Source organism: Wasmannia auropunctata, unplaced genomic scaffold, assembly GCF_000956235.1.
Source record: "Wasmannia auropunctata unplaced genomic scaffold, wasmannia.A_1.0 LD335957.1, whole genome shotgun sequence".
Lineage (NCBI taxonomy): Eukaryota > Metazoa > Arthropoda > Insecta > Hymenoptera > Formicidae > Wasmannia > Wasmannia auropunctata.
In genome coordinates this window covers 249,073-274,029 of record NW_012026933.1, presented here as the reverse complement: position 1 = coordinate 274,029, position 24,957 = coordinate 249,073, and the positions used below count along the sequence as shown (strand labels likewise).

At 40.6% G+C, this 24,957-nt stretch overlaps 6 protein-coding genes across 11 annotated transcripts in view; 3 read left to right on the top strand and 3 right to left on the bottom strand.

The window, feature by feature from the left end:
* Positions 1–160: 160 nt before the first annotated feature.
* Positions 161–2,243, bottom strand: LOC105455046 (protein FAM177A1-like). Its single transcript, XM_011698086.1, has 3 exons — positions 1,905–2,243; positions 1,132–1,260; positions 161–821 (listed from the first exon to the last, which is right to left on the bottom strand). The coding sequence occupies exons 1-3, from the start codon at positions 2,226–2,228 to the stop codon at positions 549–551; spliced, it is 726 nt and encodes a 241-aa protein (XP_011696388.1). The 5' UTR covers positions 2,229–2,243; the 3' UTR covers positions 161–548.
* A 1,670-nt stretch (positions 2,244–3,913) lies between these two features.
* Positions 3,914–8,808, top strand: LOC105455066 (fizzy-related protein homolog). Its single transcript, XM_011698114.1, has one exon. It carries the CDS (start codon positions 3,914–3,916, stop codon positions 5,453–5,455), a length of 1,542 nt encoding a protein of 513 aa, XP_011696416.1. The 3' UTR covers positions 5,456–8,808.
* Positions 7,413–12,256, bottom strand: LOC105455045 (nucleolar protein 58). The gene is made up of 4 exons (XM_011698085.1): positions 12,064–12,256; positions 11,842–11,918; positions 9,869–11,661; positions 7,413–9,451 (listed from the first exon to the last, which is right to left on the bottom strand). Exons 1-4 carry the CDS (start codon positions 12,106–12,108, stop codon positions 9,315–9,317), a joined length of 2,052 nt encoding a protein of 683 aa, XP_011696387.1. The 5' UTR covers positions 12,109–12,256; the 3' UTR covers positions 7,413–9,314.
* A 123-nt stretch (positions 12,257–12,379) lies between these two features.
* On the top strand, positions 12,380–14,122 carry LOC105455042 (NADH dehydrogenase [ubiquinone] 1 beta subcomplex subunit 3). Of its 4 annotated transcripts, none has more exons than XR_975078.1 (3): positions 12,787–12,916; positions 13,360–13,747; positions 13,910–14,122. XR_975078.1 is itself a non-coding variant. In XM_011698079.1 (2 exons), the coding sequence occupies exon 2, from the start codon at positions 13,360–13,362 to the stop codon at positions 13,687–13,689; it is 330 nt and encodes a 109-aa protein (XP_011696381.1). In that variant the 5' UTR covers positions 12,380–12,452; the 3' UTR covers positions 13,690–13,792. The 4 variants fall into 4 exon arrangements, 2 of the variants coding, with proteins under 2 accessions (XP_011696381.1, XP_011696382.1); XR_975079.1 differs by having other exon boundaries at positions 13,897–14,122; XM_011698079.1 differs by lacking the exons at positions 12,787–12,916; positions 13,910–14,122 and adding an exon at positions 12,380–12,452 and having other exon boundaries at positions 13,360–13,792.
* Positions 14,123–18,930, bottom strand: LOC105455043 (meckelin). The gene is made up of 12 exons (XM_011698081.1): positions 18,600–18,930; positions 18,349–18,510; positions 17,642–17,943; positions 17,094–17,288; positions 16,718–16,969; positions 16,486–16,640; positions 16,254–16,419; positions 15,904–16,188; positions 15,137–15,607; positions 14,790–15,058; positions 14,547–14,727; positions 14,123–14,388 (listed from the first exon to the last, which is right to left on the bottom strand). The coding sequence occupies exons 1-12, from the start codon at positions 18,856–18,858 to the stop codon at positions 14,137–14,139; spliced, it is 2,949 nt and encodes a 982-aa protein (XP_011696383.1). The 5' UTR covers positions 18,859–18,930; the 3' UTR covers positions 14,123–14,136.
* Positions 18,931–19,176: 246 nt separating this feature from the next.
* The window catches only part of LOC105455044, a 14,418-nt gene continuing 8,637 nt past the window's right edge, over positions 19,177–24,957 (top strand). The window contains exons 1-2 of one of the 3 annotated variants that reach the window (XM_011698084.1): positions 19,177–19,283; positions 20,310–20,378. The gene's annotated coding sequence lies outside the window, so the exon portion shown is untranslated. Of the gene's footprint in view, positions 19,284–19,353; positions 19,507–20,309; positions 20,379–24,957 lie in introns of those variants that run through there. The other 2 variants (XM_011698082.1, XM_011698083.1) reach the window with 2 other exon arrangements.

The window sequence follows — 24,957 nt, the reverse complement described above, 5'->3', positions numbered from 1 at the left end:
AAAAAAAAAAATTATCTTTCACAATGAGGTAACATATTTTTTATATTGCTAACAGATTTAGTATAAATATAATAAAAATAGCTTATAAGTAATATATAATAGTTCATACACAATAAATTATATCGATATATTGTAACGATTAATTAATTATTACGAGAAATAATACTAAAACTTTTTATATACAATTCTTATGCATACGAACGTTGTTCTCAACTAACATGAAGGCAGCGAGTTTTGTTCCATTTAAATGCTTGTATCTTTTCAATATCATATTTTTCTTTGTGTCACATGCTTTCTTGTTTAACAATTACATTCATTACTTTATATCATTCAAAAAGCTTTAATATTGCATAGAAAAATATTCGTTGAAAATTTTTCTTCAAGCATTACCTCCTAACGCAGGTTTGCTAATAAATTTAGAATTGAGCGTTTAAATCTCTGTCAATTAAAGCTATGTGTAGGCAATACTTCAAATGCATTCAAAATAGAGAATTCGTAACACATTTAACATGTTTTCCTCAGTATCAACCTCCCTCACTTAACGTCAGCTACTTACATTCGCTTGTCAGTGTAGCATCCTTATTTATGAGATTGTTCTTCTTTTGTTCGTTCCATCCGCCCATCTCCAAATCTTGCTTGTGTAGCATTTCTCTCTCGAGCGCCTGCAGTCTATAAAACTCGTTGATCTCGAACTGATACTTGGGCGCCGTTATGCCGAAGAAATTGGCCAGGCATTCGCCAACGTAGTCACAGCCGTCCAACATTTTTGAACTCAGCAATGTGGTTTGGTACCACGCCCATGGTAACCAATTCATATTTTTCTACAAAATAATATCATTATTTTATATTTTATTGAATATATATAATAAAGTTATATTAGATATAGCCTTGGTCATAAGTATAAAACATTCAATTTATTGCATTTTCTTGAAAAAAGCAGTAATAAAAGCCAAAAAAAGCCTAATAAAATATTAAAATTGTATAAAATATTAATAAATATTTTTTTACTAAAATCTTTTTTAATCTTATTTCTCATTAGATATAGAATGTTTATGTTCATTTAGAACTGCTTTATAGAATCTTTATACTTATAATCAAGCTGTATATTATGTAATTTATATGTGTAATTACGGTATCTATCTGCGACATAATTTTACTATTCTTTGGGGCGTCAACTTCATCTTCCGATGAGTATTCCTCCATTACTCCATCCGAAAACTGCAGCACTCTCTTTGGTTTCCTGCTCAACTTGCGTTTGCACTGGACAACAAAATTTATTAAATTTAAGCTGTATTAAATTTTTAAGAATTATACAACTTTTACAAAGTTTTTATAGAAAAAGATTAACGGTAGAATATATTTCCAAAAGATCTCAATGATTAATATTTGTTAATAATTTAAACATTAACGAAATTTAAAAAACCAAAGAAAAACACGAATAAAAAAGTATAAGTCTTCGCTCATCTTAAGAATTTTTTAATTCCAAATATATAAATAATTATTTCTCCAAAACCGATATTAAAATACTTTTTATAATACTTTAATTACACAGTAAACCTGAAGTTTTACTAAAGGAAAAATTTTCATCCAGTAGTTCGTACAGAATCAACAGAAGACAACAAGATAAAGAATTCTATAAACAAATATTTTGTTTTGAGTCGATAGTGCCACATATTTTCCTACAAAAAGTAAATATATTTTCTGTAGAAAAACTTCCGGGTTTACAGCGGGGATCCATTTGTGTAAGTGAATTTATATCTCGGGCTCTCTTAAAAAAAAAAAAAAACAATCTAAGGTACTGAAAACAGTGAAAACTGCCTAACCGAGAAGGTTAAGCGGCACGAAACGCACGCGTGTCCCGGTGACCTGCGGCGAGCCGAGGGGACGCGGCCACTTGGTCTTACCTGCAACGTCTCGGCGTCCGAACTCTCCTGCAGAATAATGTCGCTCAGTTCCCCGATGTCGTCCTCCCTTTCTGACGCCATCGTCGGTCGTATCTTACGATAAACAAAGCCCCTGGTTCCGCCTCGCGCCCTGACGACTCTCGACAGCGCGCCGAGCAGCCTTACTCCCCTCGCTCTCCGCTCGCCGCCGCCGGCCAGTTGATGACTCATTCGAAACGCACGGCGTTGTGAAACGAACGGCAAAGCATGGCTGTTCGCGATCCCATTTGGGCGCCGCCGACGCTCGAGCGGGACGGGCTCACCACGGCGTGCCGCTTTTTGCATTCGAAAATGCCATTTTACCGATCGACCCTTTTAGGTTCGTTTAGGATCGAGGCCCTTCGCCTGACGCCTTTTCCAGCTCACTGCAGATTCTTTCTGCAGCGCCGTGCATGCGCGGTTGCGCTGGTTGGCATGTGAATCGCGATATTCAAGTAATTCAAGGTGAAGAAACGAAATGACGTATATATATATATCTCTCTAACGGTCCAAAAAGTCTTTAAATTCTTTCCTCTATCTTATCGAGGGGGGGGGGGGGGGGTTGAGAATATCGATAATTTTGTCCGTTATTTTGCTGACAAAATAGGTATAAATCTTTATCTTTCCGACCTGACGAGATTCGTCGGGTTTTAAATAGAACGGACGTGCGTTTCGAAAGTGGAATATGGAACAATGCAAAGAAAAGATAAAGAAAGTTTAAAGAAAACCGTTGACTCAAAAGTCTATCTTGAAATGTTTTCTTTATGAGAAAGTTAGATAAAAATTATTAATTATAGTAGATTTGTTTCTGCCTTAATGCAATATTTTTCAGATAAACGAGATTTAATTATAATTTTTGTGGGAAAAGTTATTAAATATACAGGACATTTGTGACGGTATAAAATCATCTTTTGATTATAAATTATTATAACTGCTAAATATATATAAATAAATTTAAAAGCACAAAATGTATGATTGCTAAATAACTGCAAAGGAGTTAAACTATACAATAGCTGCGTTCCATTTAACGCTCGCAACGCTCGCAAACATTACTTGTCCTTGTTTAATATTTGACAAACAACAAAGATGAAATTATTTCAAGAACGTTGCGAGCGTTAAATGGAACGCACCCAATCTAATTCTTAGGAACAAACCGATTAGGATTTTTATCACGAAACTTTACGAATTTTCCAAAATTCTCGGCAAAAATGATAACGAAAATGAAATAATTAGTGTATATATAGTATGTTGTGCAAATTTCACGCAACGAAATGACAGTAATCTCAATTGTTTTACATATTATTAATAATAATGCATAACATTTAGTATGAAATATATATTGTATAAAATAACATAGGATATAAAAACGTATAGTTATATTGTGTGCATAATATTTTATCATTATTCACAGGTACTGTACGAAGTACTTAAAATCAATAAAAGATAAAACGGTCGATAGGATGGAATCGCGACCTTCCCTCCCCTAGTGACATGCAGCTTGCCTGCCGTGCTGGCCGTGCACTGCCAATTGCCATGTCCCGAAGACACGTTTCTATTGGCGCAATACGGAACGATCGCTCGACCCCCCCCCCTCATGCGGGGCCCACGATTCTCGATCGTTTCAATGCGAGTTGAACCTGAACGTCGAATGGCGACGGCACGGCTGTTAGCACGGACGGACGGTGGTGTGGTTTAAAAGCCTCGGACTTCGGAGTTCGGTGCCTCGCAGACCGTCACGTAAAGCTGAACGCGGAGCGCGCGGAAGCGGCTGAGCATCCTGAGGCCGGGAATGAACTCGTGACGTGTTCCGGGATCGATCGCGTGGTTGTCGACGAGCGCGGCGCTTCCACACGGCCTCTCACACGGGCGGTGTGCACGCGAGAGGAGAGGCGCGTCCGCGGGATTGCGGTTAATTATGTGAGCGGGGAACTCTGGCCTCTCCTTTATTGGTGCGACGAAGGTGGGACCGAATCCGACCTCGGCGTCGCGTCATGTTCCACCACGAGTACGAGAAACGGCTGCTGAAGCCGGTGCTGAGCGGCGACGTGGCCACGACGGCCACGACGGCGGGCACGGCGGCGGCGTTGCCCGGTGCCGTCGCCACCGCCGCCGCCGCCGCCGCCGCCGCCGCCGCCGCCAACGCCGCTTATTCGCCCATCTACTTCTCGCCCACGAAGACGTCGGCGTACAACAACAGCTACGACCGCTTCATACCCACCCGCTCGGGTAACAACTGGCAGACCACGTTCTCCATGATCAGCGAGAACAGCCGGGGCGGTCTGGTGGCGAAGAAGACGCGGGAGAATGGCGAGGGCAGCCGCGACGGCATCGCGTACTCCTGCCTGCTGAAGAACGAGCTGCTCGGCGCGAGCATCGAGGACGTGAAGGGCCAGTGCGAGGAGCGCAGGGTTCTCTCGCCGTTGGTCACCAAGAACCTCTTCAAGTACACCACACCCACGAAGGACCGAACGCTGCTGGACCAGAGCTCGCCGTACTCCCTGTCGCCGCTGAGCGCCAAGAGTCAGAAGCTGCTCAGGTCCCCGAGGAAGGCGACCCGGAAGATCTCGAGGATACCCTTCAAGGTGCTGGACGCGCCGGAGCTGCAGGACGACTTCTACCTGAACCTGGTCGACTGGTCCTCCCAGAACGTACTCAGCGTCGGCCTGGGTAGCTGCGTCTACCTGTGGTCGGCGTGCACCAGCCAGGTGACGCGGCTCTGCGACCTGTCCAACGACGGCAACAGCGTGACCTCCGTCGCCTGGAACGAGCGCGGCAATCTGGTGGCGGTGGGCACGCACATGGGCTACATACAGGTGTGGGACGTGGCGGTGAACAAGCAGGTGAGCAAGCTCCAGGGCCACAGCGCCCGAGTGGGCGCCCTGGCCTGGAACGGGGAGGTTCTCTCGTCGGGCAGCAGGGACCGACTGATACTGCAGAGGGACGTGAGAACGCCGTGCGTCGTCGGCGAGCGACGGCTCGGAGCCCATCGGCAGGAGGTGTGCGGCCTCAAGTGGTCACCGGACAACCAGTACCTCGCCTCCGGCGGCAACGACAATCGGCTCTACGTGTGGAACCTGCACTCCCTCTCGCCCATCCAGACGTACACCGAGCACCTGGCGGCGGTGAAGGCGATCGCCTGGTCGCCCCATCATCACGGCCTGCTGGCGTCCGGCGGCGGCACCGCCGACCGTTGCATCCGCTTCTGGAACACGCTGACCGGCCAGCCGATGCAGTGCGTCGACACCGGCTCGCAGGTCTGCAATCTCGCGTGGAGCAAGCACAGCTCCGAGCTGGTCAGCACGCACGGCTACTCGCAGAATCAGATACTCGTGTGGAAGTACCCGAGCCTCACGCAGGTGGCCAAGCTCACCGGCCACTCGTATCGCGTGCTCTACCTGGCGATGTCGCCCGACGGCGAGGCGATCGTCACCGGCGCGGGCGACGAGACTCTACGCTTCTGGAACGTGTTCAGTAAGGCGCGCAGTCAGAAAGAGAACAAGTCCGTGCTGAATCTGTTCACGAGTATCCGGTAAATAAGTGTCTCGGACTGCGTGTCCCAGTCCGTCGTGGCAGAGCCTCGCGAAACGTCTTTTATTATGTATTTTGTACATATGCATACACACGTATATCTATCATCATAAATACAATATCGTAGAGTATTCTAAAAAAATTATATATATACATATATATATATATGTATATTTATATATATAGTATATATGTAACACTTATAGAAACATATATATGTATAATTGCGCAAGAGATACTAGAAGAAACATTCTTAGAGAATTGTATAAAGATAAGGACTATGTGACGCTCCCAACGTATAGGATAAGTCCGCGGATTTTTCTCACGGTCTGCGATACGTTGAGTATTTGTGTGCAATACTCGTTGCTATTCTCCACGAGATTTCTTCACGAGGAAAGAGAGAAAAAGTATATACGTGCCGGAGGCGATCGCTGCGAGACGCTCTATATTTTTTATGCACTTTGTATACACTTATTTTTATATACATCGCTACACTACAGACTTATAAATAATTTGCACAGAGTATCCCGGAAATCGCCAGCTGACAAATTCGCGGCAAATCTGACGCAGAATTTTTTTTTTTTTTTTTTTTAAGTAATCCTTTGAATTTTGAGATAATTAATAATATATTTTCTTATTATTCTTCTAAGCCTTATTATTCATTATCACTCGAATATTCAAATATTTTGTTTTTTAATTAACAGGATAGTCGAGCGCAGTCAGCAATAATTTTCTCAAGAGAAATTTATTCTGAGATTTGCCCTGGATCGGTTAATTAAAATCCAAGCTCTAGGACACTCTGTGCAACGCACTTGCGTTTTTTTTTTTCTATTCTATTTTGCATCGTACGCGATCGGTACGATGTCGGAGCACATACGATTCACATCTTGCAACTTCGATCGGGAGTTCATAGCGATCCATTACAATGCGATTCATAGCGATGCATTTCATAAATTTAATAATCGCATAAATTTGTATTGTCTCTCCCTTCGAGAGTGTAGTTGATCGCTGTATTTCTGCAACTTTGCGAAACGAATGCCCACTTAGAAGATACTCGCGGACTCTGGTCAGACTCTGAAAGAGAAAAGAATGAAGTCTGCGAAATTCTAGGAAGGCCGTCTCATACCTTTGCTACCGTTTGACATTGCTGTTGTCCCAATGTGCTCTATTAGTCACTGTTAAAAAGGGAGATCTGCTTTCTACACGCATACACGGAACCCCCTTTTCCGTCGCATTCTCGCACGGTCACTAATGCTATTGTAATTTGTAATTTACGCCCGCCAATTTGTACAAATTTAAGTTGAAAACACATGACTTACGCGAATCCCCGAATTTATATTATAACGAGAAGCGTATATGAATAGAAGAATATATTTAATATATCGCATATTGATACACTTCTGCGTAATGTTATTCGAGAGGGGTGAAAGAGATTGAGAATTGACGGAGGGAAAGTTTATACAGTCAAGAAAAAAAAAAAAAGAATCTACGTGTAGTTCGCGCAATCGTGTACGCATATATGCGTAATCTATTTTTTGCGATATATCGTACGTTTCGAGAGTACACGAGTGTGTAATAAAGAAGAAAAAAAAATAGGAAACTGAAATAGAAGAAAAGCTATATCGAAGAACCAAGACGTAATTCTCAGAGTGAGCGAGCGGTGAGTATTTCGTTTACTACGAATCGTCCGCCGAATAACCGACGATCGTCGTGTAGCATTACGTTTACGCTTTAGTAATATGTATAAAATATTTTTATACAATCGCTATACTGTATCGACAAAATGCGTACCCGCCTACGACGCTTTTGCCCGATTCACTTTGTTGCGGCGATTTAACGAGGAAGACGTTCACACCGGAAGTGAAAAAAAAAAGAAGGGGGAATGCAAATCGCAGCGCGTTACGATCCTACATGCGCCGAGGATGCGAGTTTCTTACAATATAAGCTGTCTACAGATAGGGAGTGTGTTTTCTCGCAGTTTCTATGCAACATCGTTCGATAATTCGTGATGTGTAATTGAATTGAAATGAAGAAATATTTCGTTTTCCACAGTGGAATTCAAAAAGATATGCACATGCATATACGACTGTAAACGATATCAGTTCTATTAGATGTAACGAAAGAAAATACTATCAAGATAGAAACAAATTATGTAAGATATTGAAATCATAAGTCGTTATTTAGAAAGTAAAAATGTCATTGCTGTCTTCTGTTGCATATTAAAATAAGACAAAAAAAAAAGGAGATGAGACGACAAATGATGTGTATAGATCAAAGTCTGCTAGTCAAATTTAGTCAATACTCGTTAACTTTTTCGCTCGACACTGGCATTTTCTTTATAAATATAAATGTACATATAACATTTTTATAAAAATAACATTTCTATTTTTCCAAAACGAGCAAATTTTAAAAGTAAAATAAGTAAAAATAAAATTTTTTCGCTTACATGCATATAATACTGCTTCTATACTATAAATTAATAACCATTTATTGTGCTGATATGTGTTTATAGAAATGATATCGTTTATGCTCTCAACGTGCGTGAATAATTTAAATGTTTTTGACAAATATATAGTGTTTTGAGTTTCTTTTTTGAAAAATATATACTCTCTGGACAAAAAATGTTTAAAAGTCTAGAAAGTATGCATTGTGGAGGTCTATAAACGTGGAAATTAACTTTAATGATTTAATCATTAAATCTATGATGTACTATTGTAGATGCAATATCTGCTGTCACACATACATCAAGATTAAAAAAAAAAATATTGATACTTATATGAATGTATAAAAATATACATATATAATGATATATTTACTTTCGGCAAGTCATGCGCTAATATCCAATATGTAATCGGCTATCGATTTACGGTCTTAATTGCGTGCAATGGTTTTATACCAGATCTTTTATCGTATCTTAACTCTATTATTTTTGCAAGTCGTCGCTATTAAAATAATCCATCCAAATACCTGCATCCTGCTATTTACGATAATTATGAAATGTCTCATTTTTGCAAAGGAGATGCGTACTGTAATTAAGATATTTAACAGCTCAGTTTTGTATCTATCATGAACGACAAGATATAACGACAAAATATGACGACAAAATCAAGCGAATCTTATCGTATATTATTATATTTGTACAATATTAATTGTAGTTTATATTTCTTTGGAAAGATATACATTCGTGACAAATTATTAATATATATATATATACTTTATGCAAACTTAATTATACTTTCGAAAATTCGGCTATTATGTACTGCCTGCAAGTCAAATGAATCAGTGTTAGAATAAAATATTTAGTAAACTTTAACAAATGTATTCGCGTATTATGGGTTAAATAAAGTGATTCTGTTATAAAAATGTTACGGTTTTAACTACTATACCTTGTATAAAAATTAATATAATCTCTCTGCAAGTAGAATAAAGTAAAAAACCGACTAATTTCTTATTGACTTTAGGAATATTTTGCGTGCATTACAAAAACTGGTACCTGGGAAATCTCTTGAATTTTCTAAAAAAGTAAATCATGGATAAATTTATTTACGAAAACTATACAATATATTTTACACATCGAATCCTTTAATATATAATAATAATCGATACTCCGGTAAAGCCATCTTCTTGTTTAAAAGTATCTCATTCGCAACATTATCAAACGATTTTAATTTTTAATTAAAACAAAATTCTGAGGAAAAAAATACTTCAATAATAAACCTCAGATTTATCTAGCTTGCTTACTGTAGCCATTTGTCTTTCGTATTTAATTAAAAAAAATATTATTTATATCTATTTATATTTACGTAGAAGTTTAATAAGAAACTTATATTTTATCCTATCTCTTTTTGCGCATCCTATACAAGTCTAATCTTGCTTTGATTTCTTTTTCTTCTTCTTTTTCTCGCTCGAAACTGGTTCCTCCACCTCTTCAGTGGACACTGACATTTGTTGCGTCTCCTCGCTCTCCTTGTCCTTTTTCTTCTTCTTTTTCTTCTTTTGCTCTGCAAATAGAAATTCTATTATAAGCTCTTACTCGGACGTATTATTACAAAATTATCCGATAAAGCAGAATAAAAATCTGCTTAGTCATACAAGCAGTGATTGAGAATTTTATTAATCAGAATACACTTGTATAATTACAGATTTGAAATTATAAAAATCTACTTAAAAACGATCTTCAGGTATCTTATAACAAAGAGATTCAAAAACTTTTAAATATCCTCTATTCTCCTAAAAAAAATTCTACGTCATAAAACATCTAGTTTAAATTTTTTTTACAACTTTGTTTTTAAATTGTTTTTTAGTTGAATTATGATTTAATGGTAAAATATAAAAATACTGGTGGTTCAACCGTTATTCGATCCTTTGTCCCATCAAATTTTTCATGTTTATTTTTCTCGTTACATTTTTATAGTTACCTTCACTCGTTCCAGATTCTGAAACATCCGCCTCAAACGTTTCCTCAACTTTCACAGATACCGCCTCAATTTCAACTGATTCCTTTTTCTTCTTCTTCTTTTTCTTCGATACTTGATCCGAATCTGCTTCAGCTTGCGCTTCTTGCATGCCAGAGGCCTCCCCCATATCTTCTGTTTTAGGCTCTACGAGATGTTTCTTCTTCTTTTTCAACGAGATATTTAGCTCCTCCGTATTTTCTGGTTCCACGCTGTGTTTCTTCTTTTTCTTCGGTTCAACATCCAGCTCCGTTTTAATCTCCGTTTTAACTTGCACCCGAGAAGGACCAGCTTCCGCTGCGTCTTCTGTCTTGATTTCTATGCTGTGTTTCTTCTTTTTCTTCGGAATGACTGCTTCCGTGTCCACCTGTGCACCGGAAGATTCTCCCTGTTCAGTGGCGTCTAGACTATGTTTCTTCTTTCTCTTCGGCACAGCAGCCGGCTCTCCCGCTTCCTCCTCCTTGATTGTAGCTAGTTCGTGGTTCGTGCTATGTTTCTTTTTCTTCTTAGGAACTTCCTCCTCTTTCGTTTCGATCTCCTCGATTAACGGCCTCTTCTGAAGCGGCAGTGTCGAGTCCACGGATGCAGAGTACTGCATATATTCGTTCTTGCTGTGATACTTCTCGAATTTGGCTTTCGCCCTGGCGGTGCCGCTTATCCGGCGCACATTCCCCGCCTCGAGCAGCTTCAGTCGCGCCTCGAGCTTCACTCTGTGCTCCGTGCCGAGGTCGTGGTTCGTGCTCGAGGAATCCCCCAGCGCGTCGAACCTCGTCGCCAGAGCGGCTTTCGCCGCCAGCATCCTGGACATCTTGCCCTTGTTCTTATTCGAGGACTGTCCGACGAGCTGCGAGTGGTAGATCAAGCCGTACTTGGGCGTGTTCTTCTTCGTTTTGAGCGCACGGAACAGCGCCTTCTCCGCGCCGAGGATCTGCAGAGTGGACGCCGGGTGCTTGGCGAGATTGGTCATCGAGCCGGCCTTGGATATCAGACGCGCGGCGATCAGATCGCCGACGAGGACCGTCAGGTTGGGCGCCACCGCCATCATCCGGGCCTGCAGGTAGGCGCACAGATGGGTCCGATACTGGCTGAGCTCGATCACCTGGATGCACAGGCCCTGCATGTGCTCGGCGTCGTACTCCGAGACCTCCGAGCCCATCGACGTCTCCGCGGCCTCCTTCACCCTCTCCTCGACGTCCTCCGTGAGAATGTCGGACAGATCGCACTTGACGGCGTTCTCCCGCTGGCCGATTATCAGCATCGTTCGTATGTACTGAATATTGTCGGACACGATCTTGCCGAGCTCGGGGAAGTGCCAGCCGTACCACTCGCGCGCCCGCATTATGTAGTTGTTGATCTCCTTGTCGAGATCGTCCAGCAGGCACACCGCCTGTATCACCATGGTGTCGATCTTGTCGGGCGAGAACTTCATCTTGTACCGGGAGTAACTGTGCGCCAGGCCCAGCGTCATGCGTCCCATCTCGCCCTTGGTGACGTCGCTGATCAGACTGTCCATCTGGCTTCTGATGCATCTCATCAGCTCCTGCACCGCCGTGTTGCTTATGCAGGACAGCTGCAGCTTGTCCCGGATGGCGCTGCCGAGCCTGGCATCGGCGACCGCCAGCTGCTCGCGCGCCTCGGTGCAGCTGCTCTTCAGCGTTTTCTTCAGGGACTTGGACAGCTTGCCCTCCGCGAGCGCCCTAGTGGCGGCCAGCGCCTCGTTCGTGTCCTCGAACTTGTGAAAGTACTTCAGCTTAATTCTGCAAAGCGAAAGATATGTGAGAACATTAAATAAATGTCCTTTTCAACTCAACTTTTTGCACCGTTCGGCTGTTCTGTATTTTTCTCTAACGTGCAGAGGAGAAGAGGAAAGGCGAGCTGTAAGGAAAAGTTCAGCTGAAAAGAGCAGAATCTATTGGCTTGCCGAGAGACAAACTTACAATCTACTGGCGGCTTCGGGGGTCTCAAAGTCCTTGAAAAGATCATCCGACTGGACGATTCTGTTCTCGTCCAGCACCTGCAAGCGAATTTAAATCGTGCGTTAGAAATAATTGCCGTCGGATAACCTCGCGCGCGATACTCCCGAGGGGTGAACGAGGTGCGACACGTGCGCGATCGCTCAGGTTAGGAGGCCAGCAGCTTCCGGCAAACTCGCGACTTACCTTGAATATCGCGAAACCCGCCGACGTCTCGAATAGCACCAACATGTTCGCTGCGTTATCCTCGCGACTTGACGTTCGTGACAATCGGTCTCACACAGCTTTCATGCCAGACGAAATAAACGCAACATCCACCGTCCACGCCGCCGGAACAATCAAAATCTGACTTCTCTCTGCCTCTCCCTCCCCTCCGCCGGTGTGTATCGCAAGATTCTCATCCACGATCCGGTGTCTGGCGCTAGCGTCGCATTCCAATAGTCCAACGATATCCAATAAGAAACGATGTTTTCTAGTGATTTTAGCCGACAGATTTGCCACCAAAGAGAGAGAGAGAGGGAGAGAAACGAAACGGAGTCGCCACAATTTTATTGAAGAGCGAAAAGGGCCAACAGGTATACATTCAGAAAAAATTATTTTATTTTTTCTTACCTCAACATTCTTTATTCATCCCGTGATGTCTGTTCTATGAACACTCGGAAGAAAATATTAATCCAAAATTCTTATTTTTCAATAAATATGGAAATTTATATCTAAAGGAACTAGATCAATTTTTTTGGATAAATATATCTCTTTTAATTTAATTGTAGCTGTAAAGTAATTTTTAAACTACTTCAATTTTAAAATAAATGTTACATAATTAATATTACTTTGTAATGTTATTTTTGGGGATTTTAAACCGGCGTGTATTAAAAAGTGTTCGCTTCATTAGGTTAACTTTCTTGAAACGTTGTTTCTCTCTGACATGGCATAGGAGCGCAGCAGTAGTGTTTATCGTCCCGGGATTTAAAGTCAGTTGCTCCAGAGGAGACAAATTACATAATCTTAGTTTAACAAATAACAATCACGTTCTCGCAGTGTACGTGAAAATAAACTATTTGTTGATAATAATGTGAAACGTTTTTTGTTCTAGACATAGTTTTAATTTTAGGGCTTGTTTGGACATAATAATTGGATAGCCACAGAAAATAACCTCTATTGTTACTAAAAACATAAAACAGAAATAATTTGTAACCATTAAATGGCATATCGCTACAAAATTCGTTACTGCTATGAAAACTATACAATTAGAAACGAAATTTATTATTATTTATAATTACTAAACTGTACAACGTTATAAAAAGCATGTCAGCGAATTAGAATTTTTATACCAATATACAATGCAAAGTAATGCAAAGTAAATGTTTAACACGATTATTATTGACTGTTAGATAGCCAGGAAATTAATAAACAATCAGTAATTATTGTTGAAATGCATATGAAACAATGAAAAAGATTATATGTAATTTATATCTTCCACAGATGGGAGGTCATGACGCGCATCATCACGCACCGCCGTACAAAATACCCAGCCCTGATATCTACAAGGTGGAGGATGTACCGGAACTGAAACGTGTTCAAGAAGAGTTGGCCAAGAAAGGACTGAAGGATCCTTGGCTGAGGAACCATGTGTGGCGCTACAAAAGAAGCCAGACGCCTTTCATGCGCGCCTTAGTAACTCTAACCAGAGGCTGGAGGATCGGCGTACCAGCGTTCCTGATAACTATCGCCGTCGAACAATACTTTGGTATCGACTACACGGGCCATGGACATCATCACGGGGACGATCATCACGGGGACGGTCATCATTAGTGCTCGCTTTTAGATATTAATGTGGCAATGAGGAAGTAAGACATAGTAGAGTGTAAAGGTATGTTCAATTAAGCTTAACGAAAATAAATTATAAAAGCACTAACTGCAACGCATCCGTTAATATTTGTTTATTTAATACTGTTGATTAATTACTGTTGCACTTTTGTTTTATCTTCGCGGTTACATTAGGAATCTCTTGTCCAACAGCGATTTGTTGCAGAGATTCCTCTTAACGTTGCATCTAATGATTAGTAAGAATAACTGCGATACGAGAACGGTCGCTATACAGGCGAAAATGTAAGAGTTGTACAACGCCAGAAAGAAGGCGAACACGGTGATCTCAAACGTCACCAACAGCCATTCGTTTCCGTGAAGCGCCACTTTGTTGAAGGAACAATTGTTATCTGCAAGAATAAAATTAGATTTATCGAAACGACAATGTCTTAATTAGCATTCTGTCACTAAAGATCTTGGCAGTTTTCTGATACCGATGTAGAAAACGGATTTGTCCTTGGCATCTGCGAAAAGAACGTCGCACAACTTTTCTAATATGTGCTGCTCCTTGATTATATAATCTTCATTTTCCGAACAGTGATCCAGGAACTGCATTAGAAAGAGCCTGACTTTTGACTTCGTTTCAAATAACTGTTTCCAATTTCTGGAAGGTGTGTCGCCTCCTTTAAAAATTCCCACGCCTCCCTGCGCAAAATGTATCACGAGTTGTGCAATAATTCTTTTGCACGATATTCTTTTTTTTTGTAAAAAAAAATGCATTTAGCAATATCAAAGATTTTCTCTTTTACACGAAGATAAACGAAATGTTATTAACAGTGCTCTCGCATAAAATAATATCGTACATTGTTCTTTTGCCTCATAAGCTCGTCGTACAACGATCTAAACGATTCGGTCAACGACAATATAAAAGTCTGGTCGATTGTGCCGGGCACCAGGCCTCTGTGCGCGCACAGGTCGTCCTCCTCCTTCCTGAGATCGTTTATCAAAGTGGGAAGATCGGTATCCGCAAATCCATGTACTGATCTGTCGAAAGCACCACTCGTCAATTCATCTCTTTCATCTTTCTGAGAACACGCTTAAATTACCTTCCATGGATATAAAAGCCGTAATAATTGTGCGCCATGATGAACACGCTGATGTTCGCGATCGAGCATAGATCCACGAACTTGTGCAGTCTGTTTCTAATGTATCTCTCGTAAAACGTGAAGCGAACGAGCCACTGCGCGAGATAAATGGACAGGTACACGAACGTGCAGATTGCGAATTGCAGCGTGAAATTGTTCTCCGCCTCGGTAGATCTCCCGGCGATAGTCGAGTCCGGTATCGCGAGCATCCACGACTTCAAATCGAATATCTGAAACGGCGACGGAAATTATTGTTTTCTTGTGCCGCGGCATAAAATTTCTCTTTTGTATCGTCGCCAGCGGCTGACCTGCAGGAGGCACAGGGTGTAAATCGATTGCAACGCTACGTTTATCCTTCTTCTGGTCAGCAGTTTGTACCATTCGTTCGCGATGTAGTAAGTCCTCCAGACGCTGATCGGGAAGTCGTGCGCGTGGCCGCGCTCGGTCGCCTCCTGCAGCGGCGATCTCGCGATCGAGCAAACGGAGGAGAAGTCCGGCGTGTACTTTTCGGTCGACGAGGACCTGGACATTTCGCTGGGGCTTGCGTTTCTGTTCGTGGTCCTCTGCAATCGCCTCCTCCGCTTGGACGCGATGACGTCCGACGTTATCCTCGAAGATTTGCTCTCGCCCTTGGGAAATCTGTTGGAATACGACTTCCGCAAGGAAGTATGCGGGGAGTCGTACTTCGGTAGGTCGTGTACGGTCCTCGGTTGCTCCCAGTCGATGAAGAACACGCTCAGACCCCAGTGCTGATAGACGAATCCTATCATTTCTGCAATCTGAAAGAAACGAATTAACATGTAAGATGCTATAAATTTCAAGCGTAATGTGACCGGATATTTTTGGATCTAAAACGAGACAATTTTATACTGGGGAAGGAGAATGTGTATAAATATGGATGTAAAGATAAATAAAATAATTTTTTTTTTAAATAATACACTTTTCAGATTTTGACATATTTTGGCGGGACAGTAAAACAGTCAACTTAAAAATGGGACATCTGATCACATTATCTATCTGATCGTTCACGTGCAGATTGTTAATTTTAGATAAAACGTCACGTTGCTTTACTTACTTTAAAGCTAAATGCTACGATAATGTACGTTCGCATCTTTTCCTCGCTATCTTCGTCGGGAAGGAGGACGTACGGTACGGTTTGGCCTTTGTAAAAGACGAACAGATACACAGACGTACTGATGCACACAAACGTGATCGCGTTTCCAACCGCGCCCATGGCGTAGATCAGGAACCACAATAAAACGGCCATGCTGAGATTGCCGTTGTGATTACGTTTATAATAACTCCACGCCTTGACACTGGAAAATATCAATGCTACTGCCGTAAACACTCCGATAGTCACCTAAAAAAAATATACACATTAATATTTTAGAGAAAATTATAAAATATCGGCGTAAGAATTTTTACCTGAATATTATAATCTATATCGTTATCCTTCAGTACAAATGCAACTTTGTAATCTATCGTGACATCGGAATTGTCGAGGAAGTCTTGATACGTCAGCTCGCCGTATTCCACGATCAGAACGGGCGCGAAGATCTTGCCGTGATCTTTCCCGTTCTGAACGTTTACTCTGAAAATAGAATTAATGTCAATTCGTCTGCAAGAAGATTTGTAACAAAAGCTACGAGCGACTTACAAAATGGTCAGAGATTTCATGCAACGAAGCGCGGAAAGCTCTGGCGCCATCGTGAATCCATTGTGCGTAAACGACGGTAACGCTTTGAAACCGCTTACATTGTCGACCAGAAAGAACTTCCGCACCAATTGCTGATGCGAAATTTCCTTAATATTCTACAGAGCAAGGAAAAATACTTGTATATTATTGTATATAAATTTTTTCGTTATTGTAATTATTATCGAAATCTTACCTGATCTGGCGACTTAATGATCACAGGTAATGCGTGTATAAACGATTTATTGTCCTCTCTAAACACTAAGTAAGGAGACAGCAATTCTACTTGTGCGTTGAGCAATTCAGCAGCGGTGATTTTACACCTTTTGCTGAAATTTACCCCGAACCTCACGTTCCTCAGAAATTGGCAGGGTAGAGTCGGTCTGCCGATGGACAAGAATTTGCCGTTCAACGCGAATCTCGCGATCGTGAAATCGAGGATGGTATTCTGAAAAAAAAATATATATATACATATATCATTTCATTAAATAATAAGAATTCTGTATTTATATATAATAATTCTTCTGTGACAATAATTTTTTAATTTTCTACGCAATGATTTTGTATCGTACATTATCTCCTTTTCTAAGGCTGTATCTCTCGGATATCCTCGTGTTGTTTATGACCGCCGCCGCGTCTTGTCTACTGTAAAACAACCATACGGGTGCCATAGGCGTATGCATAAAAAACATGCACGCTACACCGTCGCTGTAAAGGGTCAGGGCGCATATGTTCGACAAATGCTCGCACGCCATCCTGTCTCTCCTCTGAAACCCGTTAATCACATAGAGTCTTTACGATCAGTTATCGTACAATTAATAATTAAGTCATTGTAATTATTGTCTACACGGAGATAATTTTTTTTTAATTTACCCTGCAAATACCCTGTTAATTGTGGGACAATATACATAGTATTTAGGCAAATTTTACTGTACATTACAATAAATTTTACTGTAAAATCTTGTTGTGCACAGTAAAATTTGCCTAAATACTATATTGTACCACAATTAACATGATTTGTAGGATAAATTAAAAAAAAATTCCGTGTACCGTCTTTTCACGCGTCTTTACGAGGAAGTTCGACACCATTTGCGCGCAAGTACATATATTGTGTGCTCACCTTACAGAGATGCGCCGCGATTTGCAGTTCGCTTCTCAGATAATAACTGTCGACGTGCCCGCTGCGGAACTTCATCAGATACGTGCTTCTGATGTCCGGCCAGTCGGCGACGTCGTCTTTGTGCAGACAATAATTTTGTATTCTCACGTGTGTCGCGCCCGGGCACACGCAATTAACGTGGCCGCTGTTCTCGCGGTTGCCGCACGGCAAGCATTTGGAGCAATCGGGCGACGGATACGTGCCCTCGACGCACGTTACGCAGAGCACAGCATCCAGCAGTGCGCCATTTACATTTCGGTCCACTGCGAGTGAGAGTAAAAAATTTAAAGATTTAATCAATTTTGTTGTAGAGAAGGCAAAACAAAAGGCTGTCTTCCGTAAAATCGCACCGCGGTCCAAATTTGCTTTCAGAAATTATAAGTTGATCGAAAAGAAATTACTGCTGATTTCGACATTAAACTAATATAAATTAAATTTTTACTAAAATCTAGTGCATTACTTTAATATTTTTTATGTTTTCTTTTAAATACAATTTTATTATTATTTTTTTAAATACTTAGTAAAATAATTTTTAATTGGATAAATAAAATCGATCCATAAATAAGTGATGCTGACGGAATCTTTGAATTTTACACGTCATTCAGATACGGATGACAAGGCAGTCAAAATATGTGCAAAATATAAGCTCAAAATATCATTAAGCTTACGTCTTATTTGGTTCGAGGAGCATTTGCACGTTTCATTCGGGCGCAGGACGCAATCCTTTCCGTCGGCGGTCGCTGTCATGTTGGGGCCGCACGCGGCGCACAGCGGACTGCCGTTCTCGAAACCGATCGTCTCGCTGAACTCGTCGCACCGACATCGCAGACCTGCGGGAAACACATACACACGTGGACGGTGGAATGCAAATGGGACAACAGATCAAATAGCGAGGGAATGAAATCAAAAAAGCACCCACGGTCCGCGGCCGGCACGAGATTCCGGCTGGCGTTGCATCGCGTGCAGGACAGGGAGACCGCGTCGAAGTACTCGTCGTGTTTGCACGCGGCCGGCCTCCAGTACTCGAGTACCCCATTGTTCGCGTGGAACGCACTCGTGAGACTCGCGAAAAGAATTGCGATCAGCGTCAGGCGACGATCGCGGCCACCTCGGGCGCAGTTCATATTTGTTGTGCCGTCGCGGCCCGACGGAGGTTGCCATGCCGACGACGGGGACATCCGTCCACCTGGTACAGGTCGATTTTACCGGGAGAAACGCATCTACGTCGCACGACTCCAAAAGCTTCTGAGCCAAAAGTATTTATATGCGTTATTTATTATTAATAATTAATTAGTTAAATTAAATAATATCTTTTTTTTTAATATTTAATAAATTAAATTAAACTGTAGGCATATTTCTGTTTTTATATATTTTTTTAAGAACGAGGTTTTGACCAGCTTTCGAAGGAATTGGAACCACCGTGCGTGGTCGGCTAATTTTCACACGGTCGCCGTGGAACCACCGGGAGGTAGATGAGTAGGGATAGAACGCGAACGCGAAGAGTGGGAAATAATTCGGGCGTCGCGACGACCGTGAGAGTCGCGCCGCTACTTCCGAGGAAACAGCATCCCGGGGGATAACACCTCGTGACGATCGTTTTTAGGTAAGGGCGACCCGATTTTCGCACGCGCGCGCGCGCCGCGTCTCGATCCACTACGCGACAAAGAGACCGATCGCGATCGATTACGACACGGTAGTGTAGATCGCCGGCAGTGCGCGGACGTAGATCTCGTCGCGAGGATATCACATCCTTGGATTCTTTTTTATATATTTCTGTGCAAATCTCTCACGGGATTATCGCGGCGTACCGTACTTTTACGTCGAGAGTAAGAATCTTATCTTGCTATAATAATTTTTACAATAGTAATAAGTTTTTTATTCTTTTCTCTTTTTATCGATTTTTTTTTGTTACATCATCATTTCGATTTTTGTGCGAGATGTTTTATCTCGAACTGAAGTTCCTCAGAGACGTTAAAAATGGACATCGCGACAAAGAGTTTCGCATGAGTTTCTTATCGGAGATGAAATTAGCTTGAATCTTGAAAATTGGTCCGCGATCCCTTCAAATCTCTGTTCGCAGAACATTAATTTTTTCTACATCGTATTTTTGTGTTTTAAGAGAAATTTGGAAATGTGTAAGCTCGAGATTCGCAGTGAAATATCCTGTGCACGCTCGAGTCGAGAGTTTGAAGAATTCTCTCTGGGAGAAAGTTTTGTAAGGACGTGCTCTGGTTAAATTGTACATATATTCTATCGCGTTTCAATCGCGTGATGCAACGTGGCAATACATCATTCGCATTGTGTGAATGAAATTGACATCGTAAGTACGCCACTAATCGCGTTCTTAATTGGCGTTGGCACCGTTAATGCAGTGCCGAAAGACATACGTCATCTGTCATAAGTCGAGATTACGAAATCATAATCATGCGATTACGTCGCGCAATTAAACCGCGCTTATTTATCACGTAATATACATATATGCTAAACGTGCTCTTCTCTAACAATGCATACATATATGACACTCGCGCGAGTACAATCGAATTAATTATGCTACTTTTATAATTATCTTTACGCATTAATTAATATTACTCATCTTCTAAACATTGTAATTTATTTCCTTTCGCAATAGAACGATCGCTCTGCAGTCTGATATGAATTTTTATTCGATAGCAACGTTGCAGAAATTTAATATTGAAAGGTATAGTGATTAATTAACAGTGATTTTAATAATCAGAATAAGTAATTTTTATTTTTCAAATTGGCACATATTAACTTGGATTTCTGTAAGGGGTCCTTATATAAACACACATTAATTGCAGAATAATATTTAATTTTTACCTAATGACGCCACATCAACCTTTCATGATACTTGTAATGATAAAAATGTTTTCGCAAAGAAGCTATTAATTATTAGCCAATTAATGATCAATTAACGCAATATTGTCCTTCGCATCGTCAGAATTCGGTATGACGGATATTAACGTTAATACATCGCTTGTGGAAATTTATTTGCGCATGATTTGTTAATTATTGGTAAAGTTGAACAACGAACGAATTTTCGATCCCGTAAATGATAATAAAATTGAACGATTATTAATGTAAAAAAATTGTGCGAATGATACGCCCGCTAACCTAATTTAAATCGCGCCTTCGCGTTATCCTTTAACATAAATAAATGTTCATGATCGGAAAGCAATTAATCCTTTTAATCGATACTGGTCAATCCAAGTGACATCAATTAATCCGAAACGCCTGAGTATTAATTTATTATTAATGCTAATGACATTGAAAATAAGAATATAATAATTAAGTAAAAAAGATTAACATTGCGTTTGCAGTTAATTGCGTTATTACGTGTTCGTGCCGTGAAATCGTCGTGGTGTCGATTGTGCGCGGCCGGGATTATTTTGTAATCGATATCGCCGTTTTTAAGTGCCGTCCACCAGCTAAATTTGGCGGCCTTACGCAACGATAGAGAACGAACGCGATCTGACACTGCGTGCGCGCCGTTCTCGCTGGCTAAACATTCAGTTTCATATTATTACGAGCTCCCTCGTGTAGAACGCGTAAACTTACGCGGGTCTACATTGAATCCGTACGGAAAATCAACGATGATATACTCGACTGCAAGTGGGCGCATCTTAAACGCGCGTTTAAATTCGACGAGCGAATTCTTCGATCGTATATGAGATCACGTTTTACACAACAACCGTTTAATTATGTTGTCGTCGTTTCCGGAATGTGAAATTCGTTACAGACAATTAGAAAATAACGAATAATAAAATACATGTTTATAATTTTCATAAACGATATATATATAGTTATGTCAATACAGAACCGACGAGGTTTATTATTAAAGACAGTCAGCTGAAGGCAAATTTTCGTGACTGCCCGGAGGGCGTAATGAAAGAACGATGGCGTTTATCAACCATTTTGGCTGCACCAAGGATGACAAATAATCACTATTATATTATTAAACGTTGCAAAAATTGAAAAATAACAATGTCAACTTTTCACTGTCGATAATAAAATAGTGATTTGGTCAACGTAAAACGAACATATTTATTATTCTCGGTTAACAGTTAAAATGGTTGGTAATTATCGTTCTTTAATTACCCCCGGACCCACCGGGCCCACTTGACAGTCAAAATTTATACCTTTGGCCAGCCATTTTTAATACCTCGTCGGTGCCTTACCAATACATTTTCCGACGGCGCGAAAGGCAGTATTGCGTTAATAATTAATTAGCCTGCTTATTAGGAAAATATTATAGGCAAATATTTTAAGCGTTAAAAATTGATATCCAGAAATATCAATAAATGAAATGAAAATTAAATGTCGTTCTAAAATTGTGTCTTTGTAAAGGTATAATACGTATATTTTGCTACCGGATAAAGATTGACGCACCGCCTGTGGAGAAGACGTTCTATTAAGGGATTCTTTATGAGAATGATAAATTTTCATTCATGTGCTAAATGTTCGTTCGCTGCCAGAGGATCTCGATATACGCGGACATCCGATACCCCCGCGCGAATTGACACGAGTAGTGCGCGACGCAATTGCGCGATTTATTTAAGTCCACCGTTTTCCTACGGAATTCGTTAAATAATTCGAAATGTGGATCTCTAGCGGGGATCCGCTGAGTCAGAATCTAAAACAGTTGGCATTATATCCGCCGTAACTCATTACATACCGCGTTTGTGTGCGGCGCGTGTGCGTCTAACTTGTCGCTGATTCATTTCACTGCCGACTTCTTCGCGTGACTTTTTACATAAAAATGTATTTAATTATCATTTTAAGGGGGTTCACTTAAAATGTTTTGAATTTTCAAACAATCGAAGATATCTGAATTATTATTTAGTAGATAAATTTTTTTTATCAATTTAGCACAATAACGTAGATTAGAAAAAGCAGTATGAGTTAATATAAATAATATCTACACAAGTATCCCAAATGTCAACTATATTAATTTAATATCGATGTACCAGACGCATTTTTATAATTAATAGTATTATTACATTAAAGAATTTATTAATGTACTATAGAAAATTATTAAATCAAAACATATTTGTATTTAATGCGTAGAATGAAATAAGCTTTCTATATTGATTCAGATTTAGACTCGTAAAGGACGCTCTTTGCATACGCCACTTACTCGACTTTATTGAATGAACTGAAACGTACAAATATCGACTATACATCGCGCATAGTAAGACGCGAATAATGCGTCAACGAAGGGTTGAATAATGTGCCGATTCGCTTTAAATCATAGCTATTTTCCAAGCGGATGCGCGCCAGACGTGCGCTCGCCAATTAAGCCGAGCGGACAATCTAATCGAAAGAAGCCGGCTATCATTTGTCGCGAATTTGGCGCATAATATGCGATTCGACGAGAACGGCGTATACATCGGGAGAGGACGTACTAAACGTCAACGCTGTTTATTCCGAGAGAGCTGCGGAATTTATTTCTAACGCGCCGTCGCGCGCAATCGCTTATTTCGCGACTCTTTATCATTGGATAATATTTGTGTCGATGATCCGTGGCCAGGCTAAGAAAAAATGCATCTTGTTGTCCCGTGTAATAGTCGAACGTCGGGTTTCCCAGGACTTGTAAGTGTGTCAAAACAATTTCGTCATCGCTTGATGCGTGCAAAGACTGAAGTGAAACGTTGAGAATCATTGCAAAATGCCAAAATTTGGAACTGACGATGAAATAATTTACGCGCTTTTAAAAATGAATTGAAGTCGACAAACTTATAATTTTCCCTGGCAGCTATTTAGCTACATATTATGCATTTCTAAAGCAAAAGTTTGTAAACTTGGTTTGAAATCTTATTTATTCATTATTACATACATTTATTATTTTTTATTTATTATTTTAAAAGCCTTTCCTATTGCAAGATATTTTTAAGAATTTATGCTTATTTCTAATTATGCTTCCTCCTAAAAGTGATCTGAAAGATTAAAAATAATATATAATGTATAAATTAATAAATGATTATCAAATATCCTAGTTCTAATTACTTTAAAATTTTTATATTATTAACTCTAACTTAAAGTTATAGATTTTTTACGTATACCTGAAAAATTCTTATATAATTAACAATATTCAATATTATTAAAAATTAATCATATTTTTCTTTTTGAATTATTAAAATGCATAAAAAATGTGCAAAAAATTAAAGTATAAAGCAAATATTTAATGTGCTGATAAAATGCAATGATTTCTCATAAATCAAATTTCGTTTGCTATGAAATCAGCAGATATTGGTAGAATCGGTGGTAAGAGGTAGCCTCGGTAATTTAATAGCCTAACCAAAATAAATAGGTCGATGTACAGCGCTCGTTAGGCTACATGCGCGATATAGAGTATGTATTATACTATCTCTTGCCTCTCGGTTGCAGCCTCTCCATTTAAAAATAATTTCGAAACAAAAGATGTAGGCGGGTCGGTGGACATTAATCTTCAATCCGAGACTGAGGATAACTTGCGACACAACGACGTTATTGAAAGCGACACGAAGGAGATTTGAATCATTACTCAATAAACGTCGACGTGACTATCGTTTCTGCGAATATATTGGCGAACAACTAGCGTAAATAATCCTTCATGGATCTTCTTGCACGAATGATCCTTCATGATCGATCTCAATTGAAGTGAAATTTATTCTTAAATAAAACACTTGCATGTCGCATTGTCAGTTACATCATTTTTTGATACAAAAGTAAGCGTTTTATGGATGCAAAAAAAGTGAGCGAAAGGTGAAGTCCTAGTAACGCGGTGACAAAAATTTTGATAACGCGGACTTTATCTGCAAATATATCTTAGATAATACGTTTTACGCGGTATAAGAAAACTTTTTTTTTTTAATTGATTAATTCTAATTCCATAACGATATACGCCGAGGGAGAGTTTACGATCGAGGAGATCAGTTGAATCCATCGCGAGGCGGCATGCGTCACTCCGAGCGTCCTAGCTTCTATTAGAGGCCGAAAACGCGATAATTAAGCCGCGTCTGCAATTCCACGCGCGTGTTATACACAGACGCAGAGATCGGCCCTGAAGAAAAGGGAGAGTGGGCGCTCACGGGGATCCGCGCCTCGTGTTCAGGGAGATTGCGGCCCGGGCCTCGTGCGCGCCGTGCCAGTTCAGTTCACGGGCACCAAATTAGACGCGGGTTATTTTCGACCGGCGTACAGCCGCTCGTTCCAGTTTGTCGACGATGACGAACCAAATCGCCACCGAGAAAGAGAAACGGGGAGAGAGAGAGAGAGAG